At 50.0% G+C, this 22,436-nt stretch overlaps 2 protein-coding genes across 3 annotated transcripts in view; both read right to left on the bottom strand.

Annotated features, from left to right (window-relative positions):
• GPR153 (G protein-coupled receptor 153) overlaps positions 1-20,197 on the bottom strand; it is a 28,467-nt gene extending 8,270 nt beyond the window's left edge. Inside the window, exons 1-3 of the mRNA XM_088671781.1 lie at positions 19,759-20,197; positions 2,789-3,326; positions 1,710-2,139 (exon numbers count right to left, since the gene is read on the bottom strand). Coding sequence (XP_088527907.1) covers positions 1,710-2,139; positions 2,789-3,165 — 807 coding nt within the window. The 5' untranslated portion in view covers positions 3,166-3,326; positions 19,759-20,197. The remainder of the gene's footprint in view (positions 1-1,709; positions 2,140-2,788; positions 3,327-19,758) is intronic.
• Positions 20,198-20,889: 692 nt separating this feature from the next.
• The window catches only part of ACOT7 (acyl-CoA thioesterase 7), a 68,144-nt gene continuing 66,597 nt past the window's right edge, over positions 20,890-22,436 (bottom strand). For both annotated transcript variants that reach the window (XM_035119371.3, XM_088671782.1), the window contains exon 9: positions 20,890-21,884. In XM_035119371.3, the coding sequence (XP_034975262.1) occupies positions 21,780-21,884 (105 nt within the window). In that variant the 3' untranslated portion in view covers positions 20,890-21,779. The remainder of the gene's footprint in view (positions 21,885-22,436) is intronic.

The raw sequence follows: 22,436 nt of genomic DNA, 5'->3' as shown, positions 1-22,436 counted from the left end.
TGTTTGTTCAAATTCTCCTTGCATGCTTCTGATTTCCACAGGAATCATACACACAGCTTCGCTGCCTGCACCTTGACTGGCAACCATCCTCTAATAAAACGATTCATCTGGATTAATTGGGAGAGCTGGAAGATGTTGCTTATTGTTCTGGAAACTGATTAGAAACCCTTGGGACGGCAGGCAGGCATCGGGCGCGATGCCAGAGCAATAAGAACAAACCAGGACATGGGGCACCGGAACGTAAGGCTTCTCCTCGTTGGGGTCCAGCCTCCGAGATGCCTTTTCTTGCTTTCCAGCTGATGGCGAGGCAGCAGCAGCGGCTATGTTTAGCCAGAGCTGTCTCAGTGGGCTGCAGGGAGGTCCTGGGAAGGCGGACTGTGAGAGGCTTGGAATCCAGTCTTGGCAGGCGGGCTGTTTTCCAAGGGAGTGGAGAAACCATGTGCAACACAGGCGTGCTCCTCGGGACTTGCTTTATCAGATAAGGGAGGAAATGAAAGCCCCAGCAATCCAAGGGCCTTGCAATGCCCGTGGAGTGACTGCAGCTTGCTAACTAGGGTAGATGTGCCTGAAACGTACCCCGGTTTCCAGAGAGGGATACACACAGGTCCCTTGTTGGCATCAGGGGATCTGTTTTGTTTGAAAAACTCGGGTTCTCTAGCAGAGGGGGAAGTATGGTAACTATTTTGGAATTTCTTGCTTGCAAGTCAGCCTAGTTCTGGGCGTCAGCCTAGTTCTGGGCATCAGCCTATTGATCTGTCACACCAGGTTGCTCTGTCCGGTGCCCTTCAGGTCTCAGAGGAGGCCTTGGGGGAGTCAGACAATATCATCTGGGGGCACTGCTCAACATTGCCCAACCTAGTGCCTTCCAGATGTTGTTGGGGGCCAACTCCCATCTTCCCTGACAGTTAAGGATGACGGCCAAAATTGATGACAGTTGGGAGACCAAGAACACTTGGAAGTCTCTCTCTCTGTGTGTGTGTGTGTGGTCCCATCTGCACTGTATATTAAACCTGCATCATACCACTGTAAACAGTCAGGCCTTCCCCCAAAGCATCCTGTGTAGTGTAGTTTGCTGAGGCTGCTGAGAGTTGGGAGGAGAGCCCCACTCCCCTTACTGAACTACAATTCCCAAAGTCCCCTGTGATGAGAGATTGATCATTAAAGCACCCTGGGAATTGTAGGTAGGTGAGGGGGATATGGGACTCTCCTAACAACTCTCAGCACCTTTAAAAACTACATTTCTTTTCTCCTTGATCATTCTGGTTGCCCTTTCCTGAACCTTTTCCTCTTTGAGGCAAGGCAACCAGAACTGTGCACAGCATTCCAAACATGGTGGCGACCGAGAATTGTATACTGTATTCACTGTATACATTATTAATACTGGCTGCTTTATTTTCAGTTCCTTTCCTAATGCTAAGTAGCAGGGAATTCGCCTTTTTCACAGCCACTGCACACTGGGTCGACATTTTCATTCAGCTATTTACTACGCCAATGCCTCGTGCCTGGTCCATCACCGCCAGTTCAGAGCGTATAGGTAAAGGTAAGAGTTTTTTGCTTCAACGTGCATCAGTTTACACTTGTTTACATGGGATTGCATTTGCCATTTTCCTGCCCTTTCACTCGGTTTGGAAAGAGCTCTTTCCAAGCCCTTTTTCGGTTGCAGAGACCCTGGACAACTTAGTACCACCAGCAATTGCAACCACACTCACCAGTATAGGAAAGCCCATGAGGAAGTCGTAGATGAAAACGATCCCCGCGATCAGGTAGGTGATCTGCAAAGAAGTCTTAATGGGTTCGGAGCCATCAATGGACGAGCGCCTCTTGCCTTGGGCATCCTCCACCACGATGGTGGGGACGTTGAATTTGTTCTTGTCGATGTTGTTGCCCGCCTGGATGGAGAAAGTTTGGAAGAGGGCGATGGCCACGCAGACCACGCCCATGACCACGCTGCCGCTGATCAGGAGCAGGAAGCAGACGCCAAAGCCCAGGCCGATCTCGGTGACGATGAAGCGGCAGTCCGTGGCGTAGAAGCGCTCTGTGGTGTCGTGCCAGCCCACGGCCGGCAGCGTGGAGAGGATGAAGGACACCATCCAGATACCCATGACGGTGTGGACCGCTTGCTTCTTGGTGTTGCTTAACCTAGAGAGGGGAGGAAAAAAAGACACTCCCCTTAGGACAAAGCCACATTCTCCGTATCCTTTCGGTTGAAAGTGAAACAGATCATCCCAGGTCTGTTTGGCGATGGCAACCATACAATCCTAGAATTGTAGAATTGGAAGGTACACCAAGGGTCATCTTGTCCAACCCCCCTGGAGTGCAGCAATCACAGCAAAAGTACCTCTGGCACAAGGTTTCCCAAGCTTGGGTCTCCAGATGTTGATGGACTACAACTCCCATCATCCCTAGCTAGCAGGATCAGTGGATGATGGGAGCTGTAGTCCAAAAGCAGCTGGAGACCCAAGTTTGGGAAACAATTTTTGCGGCAGATGTTTAAAAACCTCCAGTGGAGATGAGTCCACCACCTTCCAAGGTAATCTGTTCCACTGCTGAACAGCTCTTGCCGTCAGAAAGCTCTTCCAAGTGTTTATAGTCAGAACCTCCTTCCTTGTCATTTGAATCCATTGGTTTGGGCCCTCCTCTCTGGAGCAGCAGAAGACAAGCTTGCTGCACCTTCCATGGTGAAAGCCCTTCTCTAGCTGTAATTCCTACACTGCCGGGGGTTTCATCTCCACTATACAATTCTATGATTCTGCGACCACCGCGGGACTCATCCAGAGACAGGACTTGCCTGTAGTTCACTGGCCAGCGGACCATCCACATCCGGTGGTAGGAGAGGGAGGTGACCGAGAAGCAGGTGACCAGCGTCAAGGTGTAGAAGGTGGAGACGAAGACTTTGCAGAGGCCCTCGCTCCACTGATAGTCAGAGTTTTGGCGGCGGAGCTGGACGACCGAGTACATGGTGATGGGAATGGCAATGTTAAGGATGTGTGTCCCGGCCAGCGTGCAGATGAGGAACTCCAGGGGCTTCCATTTCTTCTGCTTGGCGCTCACACTGAGGATCCCCCAGCCGTTGGCCAGGACAGAGAGCCCCGAGCAAACCAGCCAAGCCACGGCATTCCTGTTCAAGGTCTGCTCATCATCCATGGCGGAGGGAGGAGTGGCCATCTGGCGAGGCCAGGTGAGGATGACGTACCAGGAAGAAGGAGGGGAAGAGATGCATCCTACAAGTGGGCCGGGGCCATCAAGGGTGCATCAGGGAAGTGGGGGGATCCCACCCAAGGACCAATGGGGAAGCAGCGCCCGGGGTGGTCCTCTGGCTCATGGTTCTGGAAGAGAAACAAGAGAGAGCTCAGGAAACAAAGAGAATATCGCCGCATGCAAAAGGTTTGCGTGAAATTTATATCCTGCTGGATTGCAAGGCTCAAACAGAGGAGGAACAAAACATAGGAAGAACCAGCTGGATTAAGCCCATCTAGTCCACCATCTTGTTCTTGCAGTGGTCCCAGGCCAGACAACCCTTTCCCCCCCCCCCTGCAGTTCCCAGTATTCAGATGCATAGTTAAACTGTGGAACTCACTTCCACAGACGGCAGTGATGGCCACCAACTCAGGATGGCTTCAAAAGAGGATTAGGCAGATTCATGGAGCAGAAGGCTCCCAATAGCTACCTACTAGCCAGGAGGGCTATTGCTTTGCCTCCATAGCTGGAGGCATCTATGCCTCTGAATATAAATTGCTGGAAAACCGCAGGAGGAGAGAGGGCTCTTGTGCTCGGGTCCTGTTTGCGGGTTTCCCATGGGGTCAATTTGTGTGGCCGCTGTGAGAACAGGATGCTGGACTAGATGGGCCATTGGCCTGATCCAGGAGGCTCATTTTATGTTCTTATGTTAAACCCCTTTTAACCCCCAGAGGGGGCTCTTGAGATTAGCATAAAGCAGCAGCAACAGCACCAGACAGATATAATGTTCCCAACTGGGGAGCAACCTCCGATTTACTGAACTGTGGGCACCCACGTTTTTGAGGCACGATGCAAAGCCCACTGCCCCCATGTTAGACAATGCTTGGAGTCATGGTGGCTGGAAATCGAGTGTGCTGCCCTTATATTGAGCCAAGCCATTAGTCCCCCCACACCAGTAGCCTCTATTCTCCTTTTTTATTGGGAGTTGCTGGGAACCGAACCAGGGATCTTGGCCTTGCCAAGCAAGATGCTCTGCCCCAGAGCCAGTTCTCGCTTCCTGGGGCTTAGGTAAGTGTAAGTCAGTGGTGGAGTGCTAAATTCTGAAGTGCACCGGCTCAACCTGACAGCCTCCTCTGCCCCGGCCCTGGCCCCCAAGGAGCATCCAAATACACAATCCACTGAGTCAACCCACTTGCACATAGCTGCCCACTCCCCCAGCACATAGTGCAAGGCCCAATTCATCAGCTGACGGTCCTCGAATACATGCTTCTGAAGTCAAACGCATTGCTAGCAAAAAGACCTTTGAAGCAGCCGAAATGAGGAAAGCTTGTTTACTAAGGGGTGCTGGCTGCTGGGGGCTCCCCTCCTCCTGAGCTCACTTTACAGCTTGCTCTCTTAGCATTCCAGCTTTTTGCATTTCAGCATTTTGCTGAAATCTCCACCCTCGATGCTGCCTCCATTGAGCTTTGGCAACCTGGTCCTGATCCGCTTCCAAATCCCCAATCTTGGCTTGGCCCTTCAAATGGTCTACTTATTATTCTGTCTGGCTGCAGAGGAGGAGGAAAAGAAGGAAGGAAGGAAGGAAGGAAGGAAGGAAGGAAGGAAGGAAGGAAGGAAGGAAGGAAGGAAGGAAGGAAGGAAATACTTCTGCTCCAGAGGATCTTCAATAAAGGTGGTCAAGGAGGAATGCTCAGAAGAGCACCAAATCAGCTCCCAAGCACCTCCCAAACAGACAAAACGCCCATCATTTTGGACTCCTGTTAGGGTCCATGACCACTGCAGGGAGGCATCTGAATAACGTGGCTGAACCGTTCAGACTACAGGTGAGAGAACAGCCTGGAACATTCCCGTAAAACAGCGTTGCGGGGGGTTGGACTAGATGACTCTCGGGGTCCCCTCCAGCTCTACATTTCCTTGACTCTATGATTCTAACCCTTCAAGACACGTACTGAGTAAGCAAAGCTTGGACAGCAGTTACTGGGAATCGCAGGTGGGCAGAGTGCTGTTGCACTCCTGTCCCGCTTGATGGTTTCCCATTGGGGGCATCTGGGTTGCCATTGTGAGAACAGGATGCTGGACTAGATGGGCCACTGGCCTGATCCTGCAGGGCTCTCTTAAAGAGCTGAGTCAGAACAGTTGTCCCAACCTGGCCACCAACTTGGATGGCTTTATAAGACAAGTTCATGGAGGATAAAGCTGCCAATGGCTACTAGCCACAATGGCTATGCTCTGCCTCCCTGTCTGGAGGAAGCCATGCTTCTGAATGCCAGTTGCTGGAAGCCATGGGAGGGGAGAATGTTGCTCTTGCACTTGGGCCTTGCTTTCAGCTTTCCTATATAAGCCTGCTTTATAGGATGGTGCACATGGTTCTCCCCCTCCCCATTTAATCCTCACAACAGCCCTGCGAGGTACGTGAGGCTGAGAGAGGCAGCGACTGGCCCAAGGCCACCCAGTGAGCTTCATGGTTGACTTGAGCTTTGAACCCGGATCTCTCTCAGGTCCTAACCTGATGCTCTAACCACTACACCACATCGGCTTTCACGACCCCCACCCCAGGCCTGAGTTCCCACCCATGGAGAACTCAGCCATCCCCACTCTACACAGCAATCACCCCCTTTCATCTGCCTAGCTCCACCCTTTTCTTGGTCACACTAGAGTGTGACAGAATGCTGAGAGCAGAGCAGTAGAGAGCGGGAAAGGTTGTCAAGAACTGGCTCTAAGGCAGATTATCACCACCTCCTCACAGTATATGCACACCAAATTAAGAGGCTGGTTTTTTTGTTTTGCTAACATTTACATTTTCCCACTTCTTTTCCATCTTTTGCTTTGAAAAAGCAAAAATTCTCCTTCGACCTTCAGGATGTGACATTATCTGTCAGGGTGAGATTTAATATTTAATCTGCAAAGCTTCCTGCAGCTCTAAGCAAGACTTAATGAAATATGTCTTTTGCTATTTATTTTACATTTTTTTCTCTGCACGATTCCCAAGGAGCAAGGCTGGGGGCGAAAAGGGAGTGGTGCTGTTTCCTCCTGGGAGCGCTTGGCCGTTTGCTGCAGACAGTCAGCTGCTCACCCTGCTGGGTCAAAAGGCATACGCTGTTCCTGGAGGAATCCACCATGCTGGCCCTCAGGACAAACTCCATTATCAGTTCTCCTGCCTCACAGCTGACCCTGAACACGGTGAGCCCAACCCTTGACTGCATTCCTTTTCTTGCAAAACTCTCATTGTTTGAGCAACTGTCCCAAGGCTCAAACGCTCTCATTTCTGCACCAGCAGAACTCAAAAGGGTTCCTAGGAACTGGCCTTAAGACTGCGTCAGACCACTGCTCCATCTCGCTCAGCACTGTCAACACAGACTGGGGTTCAAAGCAGGGAGTATCTCCCAACCCTACATGGAGATGATGCCGGATGCCAAGGATTGAGTATTCAATATGCAAAGCAGACGCTCTACTGCTGAGCTATGGCCACTCCCCTAAAAATAAAGTAGGGTGCTAGTCCTCATGGTTCTGAACTCTCTCCCGCAGGAGTCAGCGACAGCCTCTGACTTGGATGGCTTTAAAAGAGGATCGGACATATTCACGGAGGAGACGGCTATCGGCAGCCCCTAGATGTGATGGCTATGCTCTGCCTCCACAGTTGGACACCTGTTGCTGGAAGGCAGAGTGCTCTTGTGCTCGGGTTTCCCCAGAATATGTACCTGGTGATGCTGCACTAGATGGACCAGTGGCCTGATCCAGCACACTCTTTTTATCTCCTTATGGCATCCATTTCCCTTCCTTGCAGCAATGCTTGGGACAGCATCACTATCTAGTCTAGCAGTGGAACACCCACTTTTGGAGAGCATCCCGTCTCAGAGATGAGCAGGATGAGGGAGAGGAAGGATTCGGCTACCTGCCGGATGTGAGAGAAGCTAGCTAAAAATAACTAAGACTTGCAGTGGGGTGTGTGTGTGCATGGGTATCTCTGTGGAGAAATTCAGCAGGCTTCCTTTGCTAACACCCCCCCCCATTGACACCTCTCTTCGTTGACTGCCATGGCAACCCATCCAACACCAAGGAGATAAATATAGCCCGGGTAGTTTTCTTGGGCTACATACAGTTCAGGTGCAAAATGCAGCCGCCGCCACCCCCCCCCCGCCCCGGCAACACTTCCTTTAAGTAGCAGCCAAGACTTACAATGGCAGGCACCCCATGTATTTATTTATGCTGTCCCTGCAGAGTGGGTGGTGCTGGCGGTGCGAAGACCCGGCGGGGTTTAAAGAGAGAGACTATGAACCACAGGCTTTAAATAGACACCTTGCAAGCGAACTGTCTGTATAGCTCAGTTAGTAGAGCACGAGACTCTTAACCCCAAGAGTTGCGGGTTTGAGCCCCACGTCGGGCAAAAGATTCCTTCATTGCAGGGGGTTGGACTCGACGGCCGATTCTATGACTCTATCAACTCTACCTGGAAAAGACAACTCTCCCTTGCCCCAATCCACCACTCCCATCATCACCAATATCATTAATTGCATTTATATCCCACTCTTTTCTTCACATGGCCACGAAGCCCAGTGGGTGACCTTGGGACAGTCACAGCCTCTCAGCCTAGCCTACCTCGCAGAGTGGTGGTGGGAATGAATTGAAGAGGGGGAGCGCCGTGTATGACACCACAAGCTCCTTGGAGAAAAAGGTGGGCTTTAAATGCAATAAATAAATCAGCCCCAGCCAGAAAAGCTACTCTAGATGGCAATGATTAGCTGATAAACCGAACAGCTAAAATCCTTTTGAACCTTAAAGCAGCTGAATGTTGGAAGATTCAGGAGAGATAAAGGAAAGAACCTCTTCATGCAGGCACAGGAACTGTGGAACTCACTCCCACAGGAGGCTGTGATGGCCACCAACCTAGATGGCTTTAAAGAGGACCGGGCAAATTCATGGAGGAGAGGGCAATTGAGGGCCACTAGTCATGACAGCTATTCTCTGCCTCCACAGCTGGAAGCAGCGATGCTTCTGAACACCTGAACACCAGCTGCTGGGGGCCACAGGGCGGGCGAGAGCTCTTGGGTCATGCTTGAGGGTTTCCCACTGGGGCATGGGGTTGACCACTTTGAGAACAGGATGCTGGACAAGATGGGCCATTCAGCTTGGTTGGATGCTGCAACTTCTCATCATAGGGGAGCTATTCCATCACTTCGATCATTTCACCACATGTTCCTTTCCATCCTCATTCCGGCTGTCATCCAGCTGTTCTATTGTCTCAAGTTCCCTGGAAAATCAGGGAGTTGACGGGTTCTGCACAGCATGAAAGGATGCTGAGGGGTGATGGTATCAACCTCCTGCGATTCCCAGCAATTTTTATTGTTTGCATCATCACCGTGGTCAGTAACAGAAAGTTGGGAAATGGATATGCAAGATGCCAACGTAAGGATTCTGCCTCCCCAAGTCCAGGTTGCTTTGAACAGAAATATTTTGGACAAAGCTTGGAGAGATTTGCCCACCAACACCATGTTCAACCAGGTCCTAAATATACAGGTCAATCATCATGAATGTTGACTACATCATCATTATCAAGAAATGGCAGTGTTTCTGCCTCTGCAAAAGCAGCACTCCTAGCGAGTCCTCTTAAGGACTGGCAAACATAAGAAGCTATGATTTCAGGGGGCTGGTTAGCTGTGATTGCTCCATTGCAAGGGGTTGGACTAGATGACACTTGGGTCCCTTCCAACTCTACAATTCTATGATTCTATAACCAGAAGGCCTCAAGCAGGAGTAAGCAGTATGTTGCTCCTCCCATACGATGCTGGACTCCCAACTCCCACCATCCCTGACCACTGGTCATGCTGGGACCGCTGAGAGTCAACAACATCCCATTGGCTACTTCTGCCCTGAACAGCCTGTTCCTTCTCTGCTCTAAAAATCCTTTCTGCTGGGACTCTGGGACTCCTGGAGCAGGACACCTTGCCCTGCAATTCAGTATGTTGGCGAGGACTGCTTAGGACTGCTGTGAGCAATAGGCACTCTGCACATCCTCTGGGGCTCATTAAGAGTTCACATGTTCTGAACATAAGGTCTAGCACTGGAAATGGAATTTATCGATTATTATTTTTTTCTAAGCTCTGGCAGAATTTCAATTGTGTGGCGTTTCTGCCCCCCCTTCATTTTAACAGCTTGTTCGGGAACTGTCCCTTACAGGTTGCACAGCTGTACGTTTGTGGTTCTCTCCCCTTCCCCTCCAAAGCACAACCCCGAAGCATAGAACCCAGCTGTTGCTCAAGAGCAAGCTAAAAAAAAAAGCAGGCAAGCAACCTCAGGCATCTCTTGGGCACCTTGGCCTCGCCGCTGTGTTCTGTGTTCAAAACACGTCTGCACACCTAGTGTAATTGAAATGGAATCGCAGGCACCATGTGGGGGCAAAGCCTCATCGAGCCCCCAAATAGCTTGCCTGGGTGATTAAGTGCACGGCATTCAAGCGAGCACCCGGGGAATTATTATGCCTCTTTGGTGAATAATGGATCTTTCGCCTTCTCCAGAAATATAATTCATACCCTGGCTGGCACTGTACGGGGCTGCCTTTTGTGACTGGGGAATTGGCAATTACAAAAAATAATAATTAGAGCAAGAGAGGCCAGGCGAGAGGTTTGCAGAGCGTTTTGGCTGGGGCAGGAAAGGGGAGGTGGGCTCTTTCGGTTCACAGGAGTGATTCCCGCTAATGGTATTGGGCCTCTCCAGGGACCGAGGGGCGGGGGGGGGGGTCGGCCCCTGCTGCTGGCAAAGTGCCAACATTTGAAATCTCCTGGGAGGCTCTGTGTTCACAAGGTAATAAGTTGTAGCATTACTGCAGCTCTGCACTACTAGGGAAAGCATACACAGCAGAGGCAGCTCCTCTGCACAAAGTGAGGCTGTTAGCCTATAAGAAGAGCCTGGAGGATCAGGCCCCTGGTCCATCTAGCCCAGCATCCTGGCCAACCAGATGCCCCAAAGGGAAACCAGGAAGCAGGATCTGAGCGCAAGAGCGCTCTCCCCTCCTGCGGTTTCCGGCAACTGGTATTTGAAAGCATTGCTGCTTCCAACTGTGGAGGCAGAGCCGAGCCATAATGGCTAGGAGCCATGGATTTGGCTAATCCTGTGGGAGAGAGTTCCACAGTGAACTATGCACTATATGAAGAAGTCATTTCTTCTATCTGTCCGTAATCTTCCAACATCCAGCTTCATTGGATGCCCACAAATTTGGGATTTGATGGCCCTTTTCTGAACCTTTTTCCAATTCTCCCAATTTCCTTTTTGAGATGAGGCAACCAGAATTAAAAAGTGCAGTACTGCCCTCTCAAGCTAACACCAGCTCCCCAGGGTCTTTCCCAGGTCTGCTCTGATCCTATTATTCATTGGGGATTCCATCACCCCAGCGAGGCAATGGCTCAGGTGAGAGGGAACAAGACCAGGCTGGTGCTAATCTGGACTGGGGCAGGTTCAGCACCATGGACAGCACAGCAGATATCGGCCCACATATTTTCACCACACTTTCAGGACCACAGCCAGCAACCATACAGGAGACAAGTTGCCTCAGCACCAGCCTGGTGCACCAGCTAAGCTTTTACAGACCAGCCTGGAGAGTTCTTCAGGACATTCCACCCTCTTGAGAGCTGCATCTGGCATCTAAAGGCTTAGCATCTGGAGTAGCTTCCTCCTTCTAGAGCAGCCTTCTCCAATCTTGTGCTTCCCAGACATTTTGGACTACCACTACCACCATCCCTGACCACTGGGCTATGCTGGCTGTGGCTGATGGGAGTTATAGTTCACAAATATCTGAAGGGCCACAGGCTTGTGAAAGGCTGTTCTACAGGGGGACAGTCAGCACAGAAGCAACTTGGCTGTAAATCCTTAAATGGCTCAGGACCGCAATATCTGAAGGACCACCTCTTCCTCTAGGGTGGGCATAGGCAAACTCGGCCCTCCAGATGTTTGGCGACTACAATTCCCATCCTCCCTAGCTAACAGGACCAGTGGTCAGGGGTGATGGGAATTGTAGCCTCAAAACATCTGGAGGGCCAAGTTTGCCTATGCCTGCCCTAGAAACCAACCTGGACTCTGTGATCATCATGAGAACCTTGTTCATCTGCCTCCTCCATGAGAGGCCTGGATTGTGGCAACATGAGAGTGGGCCTTTTCTGCAGTGGCTCCCCACTTGTGGAATGTTCTCCCAAGGGGAGACTTGCTTGTCACCTTCGTTTCATATCATTAGGCACCAAGTGAAAAAATTCCTCTTCTCCCAAGCCTTTGACTAATTAAACAATTGATGGCCTTTTAAACTGTGTGAGGCTATTGTGTTTATTTGTTACTATGTTATGTGTTTTCGTGTTTTTATATTGTAAGCTGCCCTGTGGTGCTCAGATGAAGGATGGTACAGAAATTTAAGAGTGAGGTCCACTTCTGAGGGTAGCAGTACTTCTGTGGGTTTTAGTAGACAGGGTGTAGGATCCAAAATGGAGAGACCTGCTTAGGAAGAGCTGAGGAGCAGGTCTGAAATTTCTTGGCCCAGCAACACAGCGGCTTCTTGGCAGCCTTTCAACTTGCAGAAGCTGTCCTTGATTCCCCACTGCAAGTAACCCAAGCACCTGCGATCAAAATAATGCACCCTCTTGCCCAGTTTGCTTGTGCCTCTGCTTCCCTCTTCTTCCTCTTTTGCCGACTGTGTGTTGAATTCCAGACTGTAAAGACCTTGGGGGCAGGGACCTGTAGAAAGCACCACACCCACTGGCATTCATTCATTCATTCACTCACATGTCAGAACATTTATTTCCCTCCTACCTGATCTAAAAAGAAATCCACAAGGGGGCTAGCCATATAGAAATTCAAATTCAAAATATAAAAAGTACGTGAATTGACTGTATTTTGAAGTGCTTGAAGAAACCACTGTTTCGGGGCACAATTCAACAGTGCTGGTTATAAAGCCCTTTTTGACTTAGGTCAAGGCTATCTGTAGGACCATATTCTTCCATACAAACCCACCTGGGCTCTAAGATGTAGGTGGCTTCAAAAGAGATTTAGACATATTATTGGAGGATAAGGCTCTACTAGCCATGATGGCTCTGCCCTGCCTCCAGAAGGCTCTTCTTTTCTCCCTATGTTCTCCTTCCCTGTGGAAACGGAGTCTTGGGCAGAATTCTGCTCTGGCAACTATTTCAAATGCCGTCACTCTTCAGAGTCACAGAGCCTTTTGGCAGAATTCTCCCTGATTATTGCCCACCTCAAGAGACCTATGAAATACCAAACTTGGAGCCACATGAGTGCAGTGCCAAAAGAGCAACCAGCAGCACACGCACACACACCCATTTCTGCACCAGATCGGTTGTGCCAGTTGCACATCCACTCGAATCAAGGGAGCCATTGCTACCCTCACAAACAACTCTTTAGCAGAAATCAAATAAAGCATTTACTCCTCGTCAATAAGTGATCTATTCTGGGTCCATCCTGACTTAACAAGCCCTGGGAATTGCAGACAGGCAGCTTTCCAGAGCCCAGGATAGTGGCTGCTTTGGACAGGGACGTCTTTTAGAATCATACAATTGTAGAGTTTAGAGGGGACCCCAAGGCTCATCTAGTCCACCCCCTGCAATGCATGGGGGAGGGGGGATGGATGGCATTGGTGCTGGCTCCCCTCACCCCCACCAAGCCAAAGGGCAGGAAATATGCTCATATATATATATGAGCTTGGCCAATAATGCGAGATGAGCGCGCAACCCCAGAGTCGGTCACGACTGGACCTAATGGTCAGGGGTCCATTTACCTTTACCTTATATATATGAGCATACACACATATATATGAGCACACATATACATATATATGAGCACACACATATACATATACATATACATATATATGAGCACACACATATACATATACATATACATATACATATACATATACATATACATATACATATACATATACATATACATATACATATACATATACATATATATGAGCACACACATATACATATATATGAGCACACACACACACACATCCATACCTCTGGTTATGTTTGCTGCGGGTTGCGTATTTTCAGCTTAAGAATGCGGCGGACCCGGAAGTGTTTACTTCTGGGTTCTGCAGCACGCGCATGCGCAGAAGCATTCCTGCTTGCTTCATGCATGCACAGAAGCGCTCTATCAGTGCTTCACGCATGCGCGGAAGCACCACTACGGATACATACTTTTTGGGGTGAGAACAGCACCCTGGAACAGATCGAGTACATATCCAGCGGTACCACAGATACAGTGGTACCTCGGGTTAAGAACTTAATTTGTTCTGGAGGTCCGTTTGTAACCTGAAACTGTTCTTAACCTGAAGCACCACTTTAGCTAATGAGGCCTCCCGCTGCCGCTGTGTGATTTCTGTTCCCATCCTGAAGCAAAGTTCTTAATCCGAAGTACTATTTCTGGGTCAGCAGAGTCTGTAACCTGAAGCGCCTGTAACCTGAAGCCTCTGTAACCCGAGGTACCACTGTAGATGCAAACAGAGGCTGACTTTCAGAGGGGTGGGGGAGTGAAGCGGTGCTGTCAGGGCCGACTCTGAATTATAGGGTGCCAACATGCATTTCTGGGGGGTGGGCAAAGAGCCCAATCCACACACACAATCTAGTGGCAAGAATGGTCAATTATGTACATATTATTTAAACTTTTTTTTTTTTTTAAAAAAGGTCTCCGGAGCACATAGAGGCAGTGGTTTGTAAGGCACCCAGCTGCTCTGCAAGCAAAGCAAAATAATACTAATGCTGCTGCTGCTGCTACTTCTACTACTACTACTAATATTAATAATAGAGGGAAGGGGAGATAAAGGATATATAAACCTGAAGGATATGCTGCCCTTTAGAGCAAACATTCAGCTCCTGCCTCATCTGTGGTCCAATGGGAACAAGAGTTTTTGGGGGGGAATAGTAGCATAGATATTATGTTTGATCTACCTACAGATCTGAAAAGAAATGAGCCCTGAAAGTCAACCCTGCGCATGCTCAGGGATACTGTGCACCATGTATGGGTGTATAGTGACACCTGCTGCTCCGCCTCAGGCAGCAAAATATTTTAGCCTGGCCATGATCTCACTGTCCAATTTACATTAGGAAGAACTTTCTGACAGTAAGAGCTGCCAGAAAGTGGGACAGGAGGTGGTGGCGTCTCTTTCCTTGGAGGCTTGTAAACAGAGGTTGGGTGGCCATTTGTCAGGGATTCTTCAGCTGCGATTCCTGCATTGCAGGGGGCTGGACTAGATGGTCCTTTGGGGTCCCTTCCAACCCTACAATTCTATAATCTCACCAGGGAAAAACCCAGGTGGAGACAGCTTCAATTTCCTTCTATTAGCAGCCGCAAGTAAAGCAGACAAATCAATCACGAAACAAAGGGCGAGTTTTTGAGAGCCACAGAGCATTTTCTCAGCTCTAAGGTTAAAGAAGAAGGGTTAGGGCAGCACTGGAGGGAAAATGACAAACGAACCCCACCAAATCCAGCAGAGCTCTTCCAAGTTGTAAAAGGCCTTTTTTACATCTGGGCCCTTGGGGAAGATTGCTGCGGGGGGGGGGGTGCGGCGGTGTGGTGGTGGGGAGAGATGGCACAGTGGCCTGCTGCAACCAATTTGCAAGACACAGCGCTGATAAATCACTGCCTCTTGGATGCTCACAGGGCAGCCGGAGGCAGGGCTGGCTGAGTGGGCAGCGAGGGTGATGATAAATGCCTCCGTAAGAGAGGGAGGAACACCAGCGAAGCTTGAAAGAAACAGCAGTGGGATCTCCACACACACACACACAAAGAAAGCCCTCACTAGCACTGCTTGAGCTTAACTAATTAATTTTCCGCAAGTTCCCGGTACTGCATTTTCGGACAAGATGCTTCAGTGGCAAAACCTGTGCCAAAACAGATAATCTAGATTAGTTTCTACCTGGCTTGAGGCCTCTTTTTTCAGAATAAGACTGTAGTAGTAGTAGTAGTAGTAATAAAGGTAAAGGTAAAGGGACCCCTGACCATTAGGTCCAGTCGTGACCGACTCTGGGGTTGCGCGCTCATCTCGCATTATTGGCCGAGGGAGCCGGCGTATAGCTTCCAGGTCATGTGGCCAGCATGACAAAGCCGTTTCTGGCAAACCAGAGCAGCGCACGGAAACGCCGTTTACCTTCCCGCTGTAGCGGTTCCTATTTATCTACTTGCATTTTGACATGCTTTCGAACTGCTAGGTTGGCAGGTGAGTAGTAGTAATATAGGTGCACAAATCAGTGCTCAAAACTAGACAGGGGGAGTGCTTTTGGGGAAGGGCCATAGCTCATTAGTAAAGCATCTGTCTTGAATGCAGAAGGTCCTGGGTTAAGTCCTCAATGGCATCTCAAGACAGGGCTGGGAGAGACTCTCTGCCTGAAACACTGCAGAGTCTGAACTGAGCTGGATAGACCGGTGATCCTATTTAATTCAGCACTTCATTCAAAACCTTGAGGATGAGGACCTTACTTTATTTTTAGGGGGGAGACTTTAGCTCGGTGGCAGAACATCTGCTTTGCATGCAGAAGGTTCACCCTTCCTGGGAAGGGAAGTCAAGATTCCAGAAGATTTGGGGAGGGAGACCTGCTCACCCCTCCTGGTTGATGATGCCAGGTTAGATGCACTGCCCCACCTGCCCCAGGCACTCCGAGATGAACCGCTGGCAGGAAGTGAGTAGCAAGGAGGCCATATTCATAGAACTGTAGTGTTGGAAAGGACCCCAAGGTTCATCTAGTGCAAGCCCTTCAAAGCAATTCGTGGCAGGAAATTTATACGCAGTTCCTTTAAAAGGTGTGGGGGTATCCTCTGCTGTGGGAGAATCGCAAACAAAGCCCAAACAGCGCATGCCAAAGCAAACCAGGGTCCTCGGGTGTGTGTGTGGGTGTCAGCAAGTCAACTTCAACCGCCTTCTTTTTGAGGGATTAAATGGCTGTTTGGGTTGGAAGAGAGCAATCCCTGTGCCTATTTTTTCCTTTTCATTCAGAACCAAAGTGCCTGCCGGGGTGAGTGAGGGCGGGTTTGCGCAATGCTAGAACCCTGTGGGGCAGGACTGCCTGCGGAGTCTTTATTGGCAGCTGGAAAAGTCACTGTGTTGTCCCTGAGCACAGCACCTTACTGTCCTCCCAAGGTGCCACGGGAAGAAAATTAAGGGGTGCATCCCTGGGGGAGGAGCTGAACACACTCAGTGGAGACACCCACTTCTTACAGCCACACATGTCGCCTCTGGAGTGAGTGCATTTCCAAATTCATGCTCACCAGGCAGCCTAGAATCTTAAAAGGGGGCTCCTCTCTAAACAGCAACCATCCCGGAGACCATTTACTTGGTCACACTAGAGCGTGACCAAGAAAGATGCAAGCTGCTTTTTATGTAGGCTATCAAGACATGGGAGAGTGTTGCCCTTTTTTCCTGAAGCAATTGGATGTGTGCTTTTGGATCCAGGCCCGTTTAATTTGATTTGGCAGTCGTGACTCAGTGGTTATCAGTAGGAAACCTGGAAGGGGTGTGGAGACCCTTCTTCTTCTTCGCTGCAGCCTCCCTAAACAACACACCCGGTGCAAATGCACTTCCATCACAGAGTGTCGAATTTTAAAGATATTTCAGCCGTCCGTCTCCCAACATACCCATACCCAGAGTGGCTGAGGCAGCCTAGTCAGATGGGCAGGATACCTAATTAAATTATTATTATTATTATTATTATTATTATTATTAAATATTATACATATGTGAGATTCCTTCCACTGGGAAGTGTAGCTGTCCCCCACACTTTTATTGATCTGGGATTCAACATTTCTTTCACTATGTAGCCTTGTTGAATTGTTTTTTAAAGGAAAAATGCAATTTTTAGGTGTTCTACTGATCAATTGCGTTTTTAGTACTGTGCACTGGACTTTAGGGTCAGGATGGTATATGAAGGAAATTAAACCAATTAATGCATCCTATGCACGGCAGAGAACACCTGAAATTTCATGGACTTCAACATCCAGAAGAAAGCCTAGCCAGTGAATTGTATGTGCTTTAACCCATGGACCATTCTGTCTACGAGTAAGAACAAGGCTTCTCACACAAAATGCAAACTTTCGTTGTTTTTTCTTAGCTGACACCTGCCTGGCATCCTCTTAGAAGAAGCATTTCTTTCTCTCCAAGAGAGAAGGCGAGGAAGAAACCAGTTCTACTCTTCCATTACAGAGGGGTCTGTTGATGGCTATTAGACAAAGCACCAAGGTCAGTTGCAGAGTATCTGCTTTGCATGCAGAATATCCCTGGTTCAATCTCCAGGGAGGGCTGGTAGAACCTGCACGGCTCCTGCCAGTCAGTGTAGACAACACTGAACTAGACGTGCCATTGGCCTGACTATGGGGCTTCTTCATCTGTTCCCATCCTCCATGGTGGCCATATGGAAGCTTCATGTTCAGAAGCAGTCCATCTCTGAGCACCAGTTGCCCAGAAGCACGAATGAGGCAGAGTGCTGCTGAGCTCAGGTCCTGACTGCAAGGCTTCTGGTTGGCCACTGCACAAGAATATGCTGCACAAGATGGGCCGTTCATCATCAAGGTTTGTCTTATGCTCTTAAGAAATCCGCTCTAACAAGGTGCAGAGATGGCCACCAACTTGGATGGCTTTAGAAGAGGATTCGACAAATTCATTGCTACTGGCCGCAATGGCTATGCTTGCCTCTGCTGTCACAGGATGGTAGATTGGGAAGGGACCCCGAGGATCGTCCAAGTCCAACCCCTGCAATGCAGGGAGATGCAGCCGTCCCATTTGGGGATCAAACCTGCAATCTTGGTATTATCAACACCACCCTCTAACCAACTGAGTTATCCAGGAGGCAGTACATCTCTGAATAACAGAGGCTGGGTATTGTAAGCAGGGAGAGCAACTGTTGCACTCATGTCCAGTTTGTGGACATGCCGGTAGGGCATTTGATTGACTACTGTGAGAACAGGATGCTAGACTAAATGGGCTTCTGGCCAAACCAAGCTGGGGGGGGGGTTTCCTCTTACATTGCTAAGGTGGCATCTACCATCTAAAGTCTCTAAGTGCTTGAATTACAAAATTACGCATGAGCATCTGGTGCTTTTTTATAAAATTAATCAGAACCTTGCAATCTATTAGACAAGTGGTGCCCAAACTCCCCCCCCCCGCCACTCACAGTCCACTTGAAAATTGCTGATGGCCTTAATGGTTTTTATGCCTGTTGTAGCAATTGTAATGAGCTGCACTTGATGATGTATGATTATTAATTGAATCAAGATTAAATGTCGTAATTCTAGCCTCCCATTGACTTTGCTGCTAATCCTCTCCACTCCTCTCAAGTGGCAACTCTTCCCCCTGTCAATACTGGCCCTTCCCACTCATCTTCTGAATGAACCACCAGGTCCTAAGAACAGCCGCTGCTTCTTCTTAAATATGGGATCACAGTTTGGGAACCCTCTTAATTAAACTAACTGATTCATCAATCAAGTAACACAGCCCTCATTCGCTGGGTGAACACAAAACATCCTCTTGGAGGATGCAACTACAAGAGTTTATGGCTGCTTCAGGGACTTTTCAGACATTGATAGTAGGTGCCCCCAGCAAATTCCAGAAATTCCTCGCAATGCTAACAGAGACATCTTTGCAAAATGTCTTAACAAAGGATCAGGGCAAGTAAGTAACCCTCCCTCCCCCACAGTTGCCCCCTCCCTGGATTTACTTTGGCCCACACACCCTTCCTTTCCCAAGCCAGTGTCAGCTGAGGAACTGGCTGGTTGTGAGAAAGAGCTGGAGGGAAATGGGGTAGACGATGCCAATTTTGCAGCCTCAATCAAAGACGGGAGAGTTACAACAAAATGCAATAGGATTACAGAATCCCAAATCGACCCGTTTGCAAACAAACAAAAGCCATAATAATAATAATAATAATAATAATAATAATAATAATAATAATAATAATAATAATACAGTAATCATCTTCTTACATTGAGTACTGCAAGTGAGAAGAGCATGGACTCTGTGGCAGGCCTGGTCCACGGGGGGCGGGGGGGTGTAGGGAAGACCCTAAAGACCAGCCCGGAAGCAGCTGGATCGTGCCAAAGGCCCACCTAGCCCTGCCTCCCAGGGGTGAACCAAAAGAGAAACGCTTCGTCTTGAGAACTAGCAGTAAAGACTAGTCCTTTGCGCGCCTGCTCATCCTCGCCACCCCACCCCTTGTAAAATCTAGACGGAGAAGAAAGAAACTTGCGGTGGTTTGAGAGAGGAGGGGAAAAGGGAGGGGGGAGTCGCATTCCTTGCAGCTTAGATGGCTGGGCTGAAAAGGAGGTCGCTCCCCCTCACCGTCTTCGGCTGCAAAGGGGAGAGACCCCACCCTCCGCGGCCCCCAAAGAGCGCGCTGCCTTACGCGCCACGGGGAAGGCGAGGGGGGGGAGGAAGGGAGTGTCCCCGCAGGGAGGATGGGGGTGTCGTCCCTACACCACGAGGTGGTGGGGGGGTTTGAAGGAACTCCCCCCCCCTCCACCGGAATCCATATCCCCCTAGCATCTTGGCGCGCCAGCGTGACGCGCCCTCGGGGATTCGCTCCACGCGGGGCGCCTTACCTGCGAGAGCTCCGGTCTGCAAGCGGGCGCTTCGCTGCTGCCGCTCCTTCTGCCGTCGCCTGCCGCTCGCGCTCTTCGCCGCCGCCGCCTGCCCGGGCTGGGCGGGGGTGGGGCATGCAAGCGCATGCTTAGACTCCTCTCGCCGCCCCTCTGCTCCGCGCTCGTCCAGGATCGGGCCGGGTGGGGAGTTGCTCGGGGTGGAGAGGGGGCCTTCTGGCCAAGGCGCTTTGGACACGCGGGGAGGGGGGCTGCGTTTGTGTCTCCACCCCAGGGATGGCTTCTTTCCCCTCCCTTCTCCGTTCTCTTTTAGCCGGGGAGGGGCCGCACTTCCGAGCCGGTCTGTCTAAGCTCCCACCGGTAGTCCCGGCCGAAGATGGCGATTGCGCACCGGGAGGCGCAGGAGGCTCACTCTGCAGCCTCCATGAATCATCCCACGGGCGAGGAGGAGGCGCACGGCCCCACTGTGCATTGCTCAGATGAACTCGAGTCTCAGGAGCAGGCGAGGTACGTGAGCGCCTCTGAGCATACGCAGAGTGCACCGCTCTGCTCTGCTTGGGCCTCCTTGTTTGGGTGCGAGGTGCGTGGGCGAGCTAGTGTGCCTCTGAGCATATGCATAGTGCTTTCCCAGGCCACAGCAGTGAGGCTTCATCGAGACCCTTGGCCAGCAGAACTGGGTGTAAAATGAGGAAAGCCCCCTATCCTTCGTGATGCCCCTTTAGCTCATGTCTTGAGAAGGCAGTGTGGTTGGGAAGAGGTGAGATTCCAGGCCCACTGCAGCCCTCACCTTGGAGGAAGCCCACTCTGAAGATATCTGAGCTGCTAAGAAAAAAATGCTTCTTGGATGGGTATTGCCCACCCCTGCTGGCTCACTGCTTCCATAAGCGCAAAACTCAATGTTGGCGACATAAACCTTGTACAAATCCACGCCAGTCACAACAGCTGAAACGGAACAGCACTACGGTATCAGAACCCCCAAACTCACCCTTTTCAATTAAATTCGTCTAGCGAGGCACCACTGTACAGAATTTTGGTTTTGCACACTATCCCCGGAATGTAGCCGCCTGTGTAAGTTGAGAGCCGCCTGCATATTCTACCTGCCCAAAGCAATTTAACAGAAACCCATCACTGAAATAAAGGCATAGAGTCTTTATTCACAATAGTCATTAAATAAATTATGCATACATATACATATACATATACATATACATATACATATGTATAGTCAAGAGGAATGGAACAGGACGAAGAGAGACTGCCAGATAACAATACAGAGAACAGAGTTGTTTTTTAGGCTTGTGACTGTCATGAAGCAGCTTTTGGTGTTTGCTGAGAGGAAGGGAAGGGTGTGAAACAAGAGCATAACAAAGATGCAAGGCCCTGGGGGAAAAACTGTGCTAATGGCCCCATCATTCTTCGGAGAGAAAGCTAATGCCTTTTTGGGGGGTGGGGAGAGCAGCCCCCCCCTGTAAGTGCAACAACGTAGTGCTTGTGTTGTCCCAGCCAGGTGTTCAGTTCGTCTGCATGTAACAAGGGTAGCCTGCCGCACAATCCCGGTGTCCTCCAGATGCTTTGGACTACAAGTCCCATCAGTCTTGGAAGCCCAAGACATCTGGAAGGCATTAGGCTAGGGGAAGCTGGCCAGGATTTTTCAAGGCAAACCCCCCCTTCCCCGCCAAAAAACCCTTGTTACATACAGCAGCCCTCCTAGGTGGAGTAGCCTTCAAAATAATGAAGCCCCATAACCCCCCCAGCAGGATTACCACCCCCACTCCCTTGTCCCAAAGCCCCTCACCCCACCTTTCCAAGGGCATCCCTGGCTGCCTAGCGTGGCTCCTAATGTGCCGGTTGGACTAGCTACGACAAGTACAGATATGACAGAATGGTGGTTTTCTCTGGGGTGCCATGGGGGCTCTATGTGCTACCGGTCAGGTTCTGCTGTTGAAATGCCCAAAGTGAAATTTTTTGAGTGGATGTGCTGATGGTGGCTCTCTCCTCCCAGAAGGGGCTCCAGCTGAGATTGGTCATTGCTGAGTGAGCGGCTGGGTCTTTGCCTGGCGCTTGGCTTTGGTCTGGAGGTAGCGGCCTTTCCCCTCCTCAAAACGCCTCTTCTCGTCTTCTGTTTCTACCTGCCGAACAAAGACAGAACAGGTGTGGGCACGGTCGAGGCTGGATTAAGCTGGCCCTGGAACCCAACACACTGTATACCTGAAGGAGCGTCTCCACCCCCATCGTCCAGCCCGGACACTGAGGTCTAGCGCCGAGGGCCTTCCCAGCAGATGTCAAGGCAATAAGCAACTGTTTTACTTTTAAAAGACAACTGAAGGCAGCCCTGTTTATGGAGTTTTTAATGTTTGATGCTGTATTGTTTTTAATATTTGGTTGGAAGCCACCCAGAGTGGCTGGGGAAACCCAGCCAGATGGGCAGGGTATAAATAATGATTTATTATTATATGAGGGACAGGCAAGGTTTTCCCAGCCACTTATTTCAGTGTTTCAAATCTTCGACAAAAGCGGTTCTCATTGTATTCTTACAACCACTCATCCTAACACTGGCTGGCTAGGTTAAGGGGACGATCTTCCCTAGAGACATCAGCACAGACAGGAAACATCTATCAGTCCTCATCCACAGCTGCAGGAAACCAAGGGGTACCCTGGGATCCACATTTCAAAATGAACTT

This window comes from Zootoca vivipara, chromosome 6 (genome assembly GCF_965207765.1).
Source record: "Zootoca vivipara chromosome 6, rZooViv2.hap1.1, whole genome shotgun sequence".
NCBI classification, from domain to species: Eukaryota; Metazoa; Chordata; class Lepidosauria; order Squamata; family Lacertidae; genus Zootoca; species Zootoca vivipara.
This window is presented reverse-complemented; position numbering and strand designations above follow the sequence as displayed.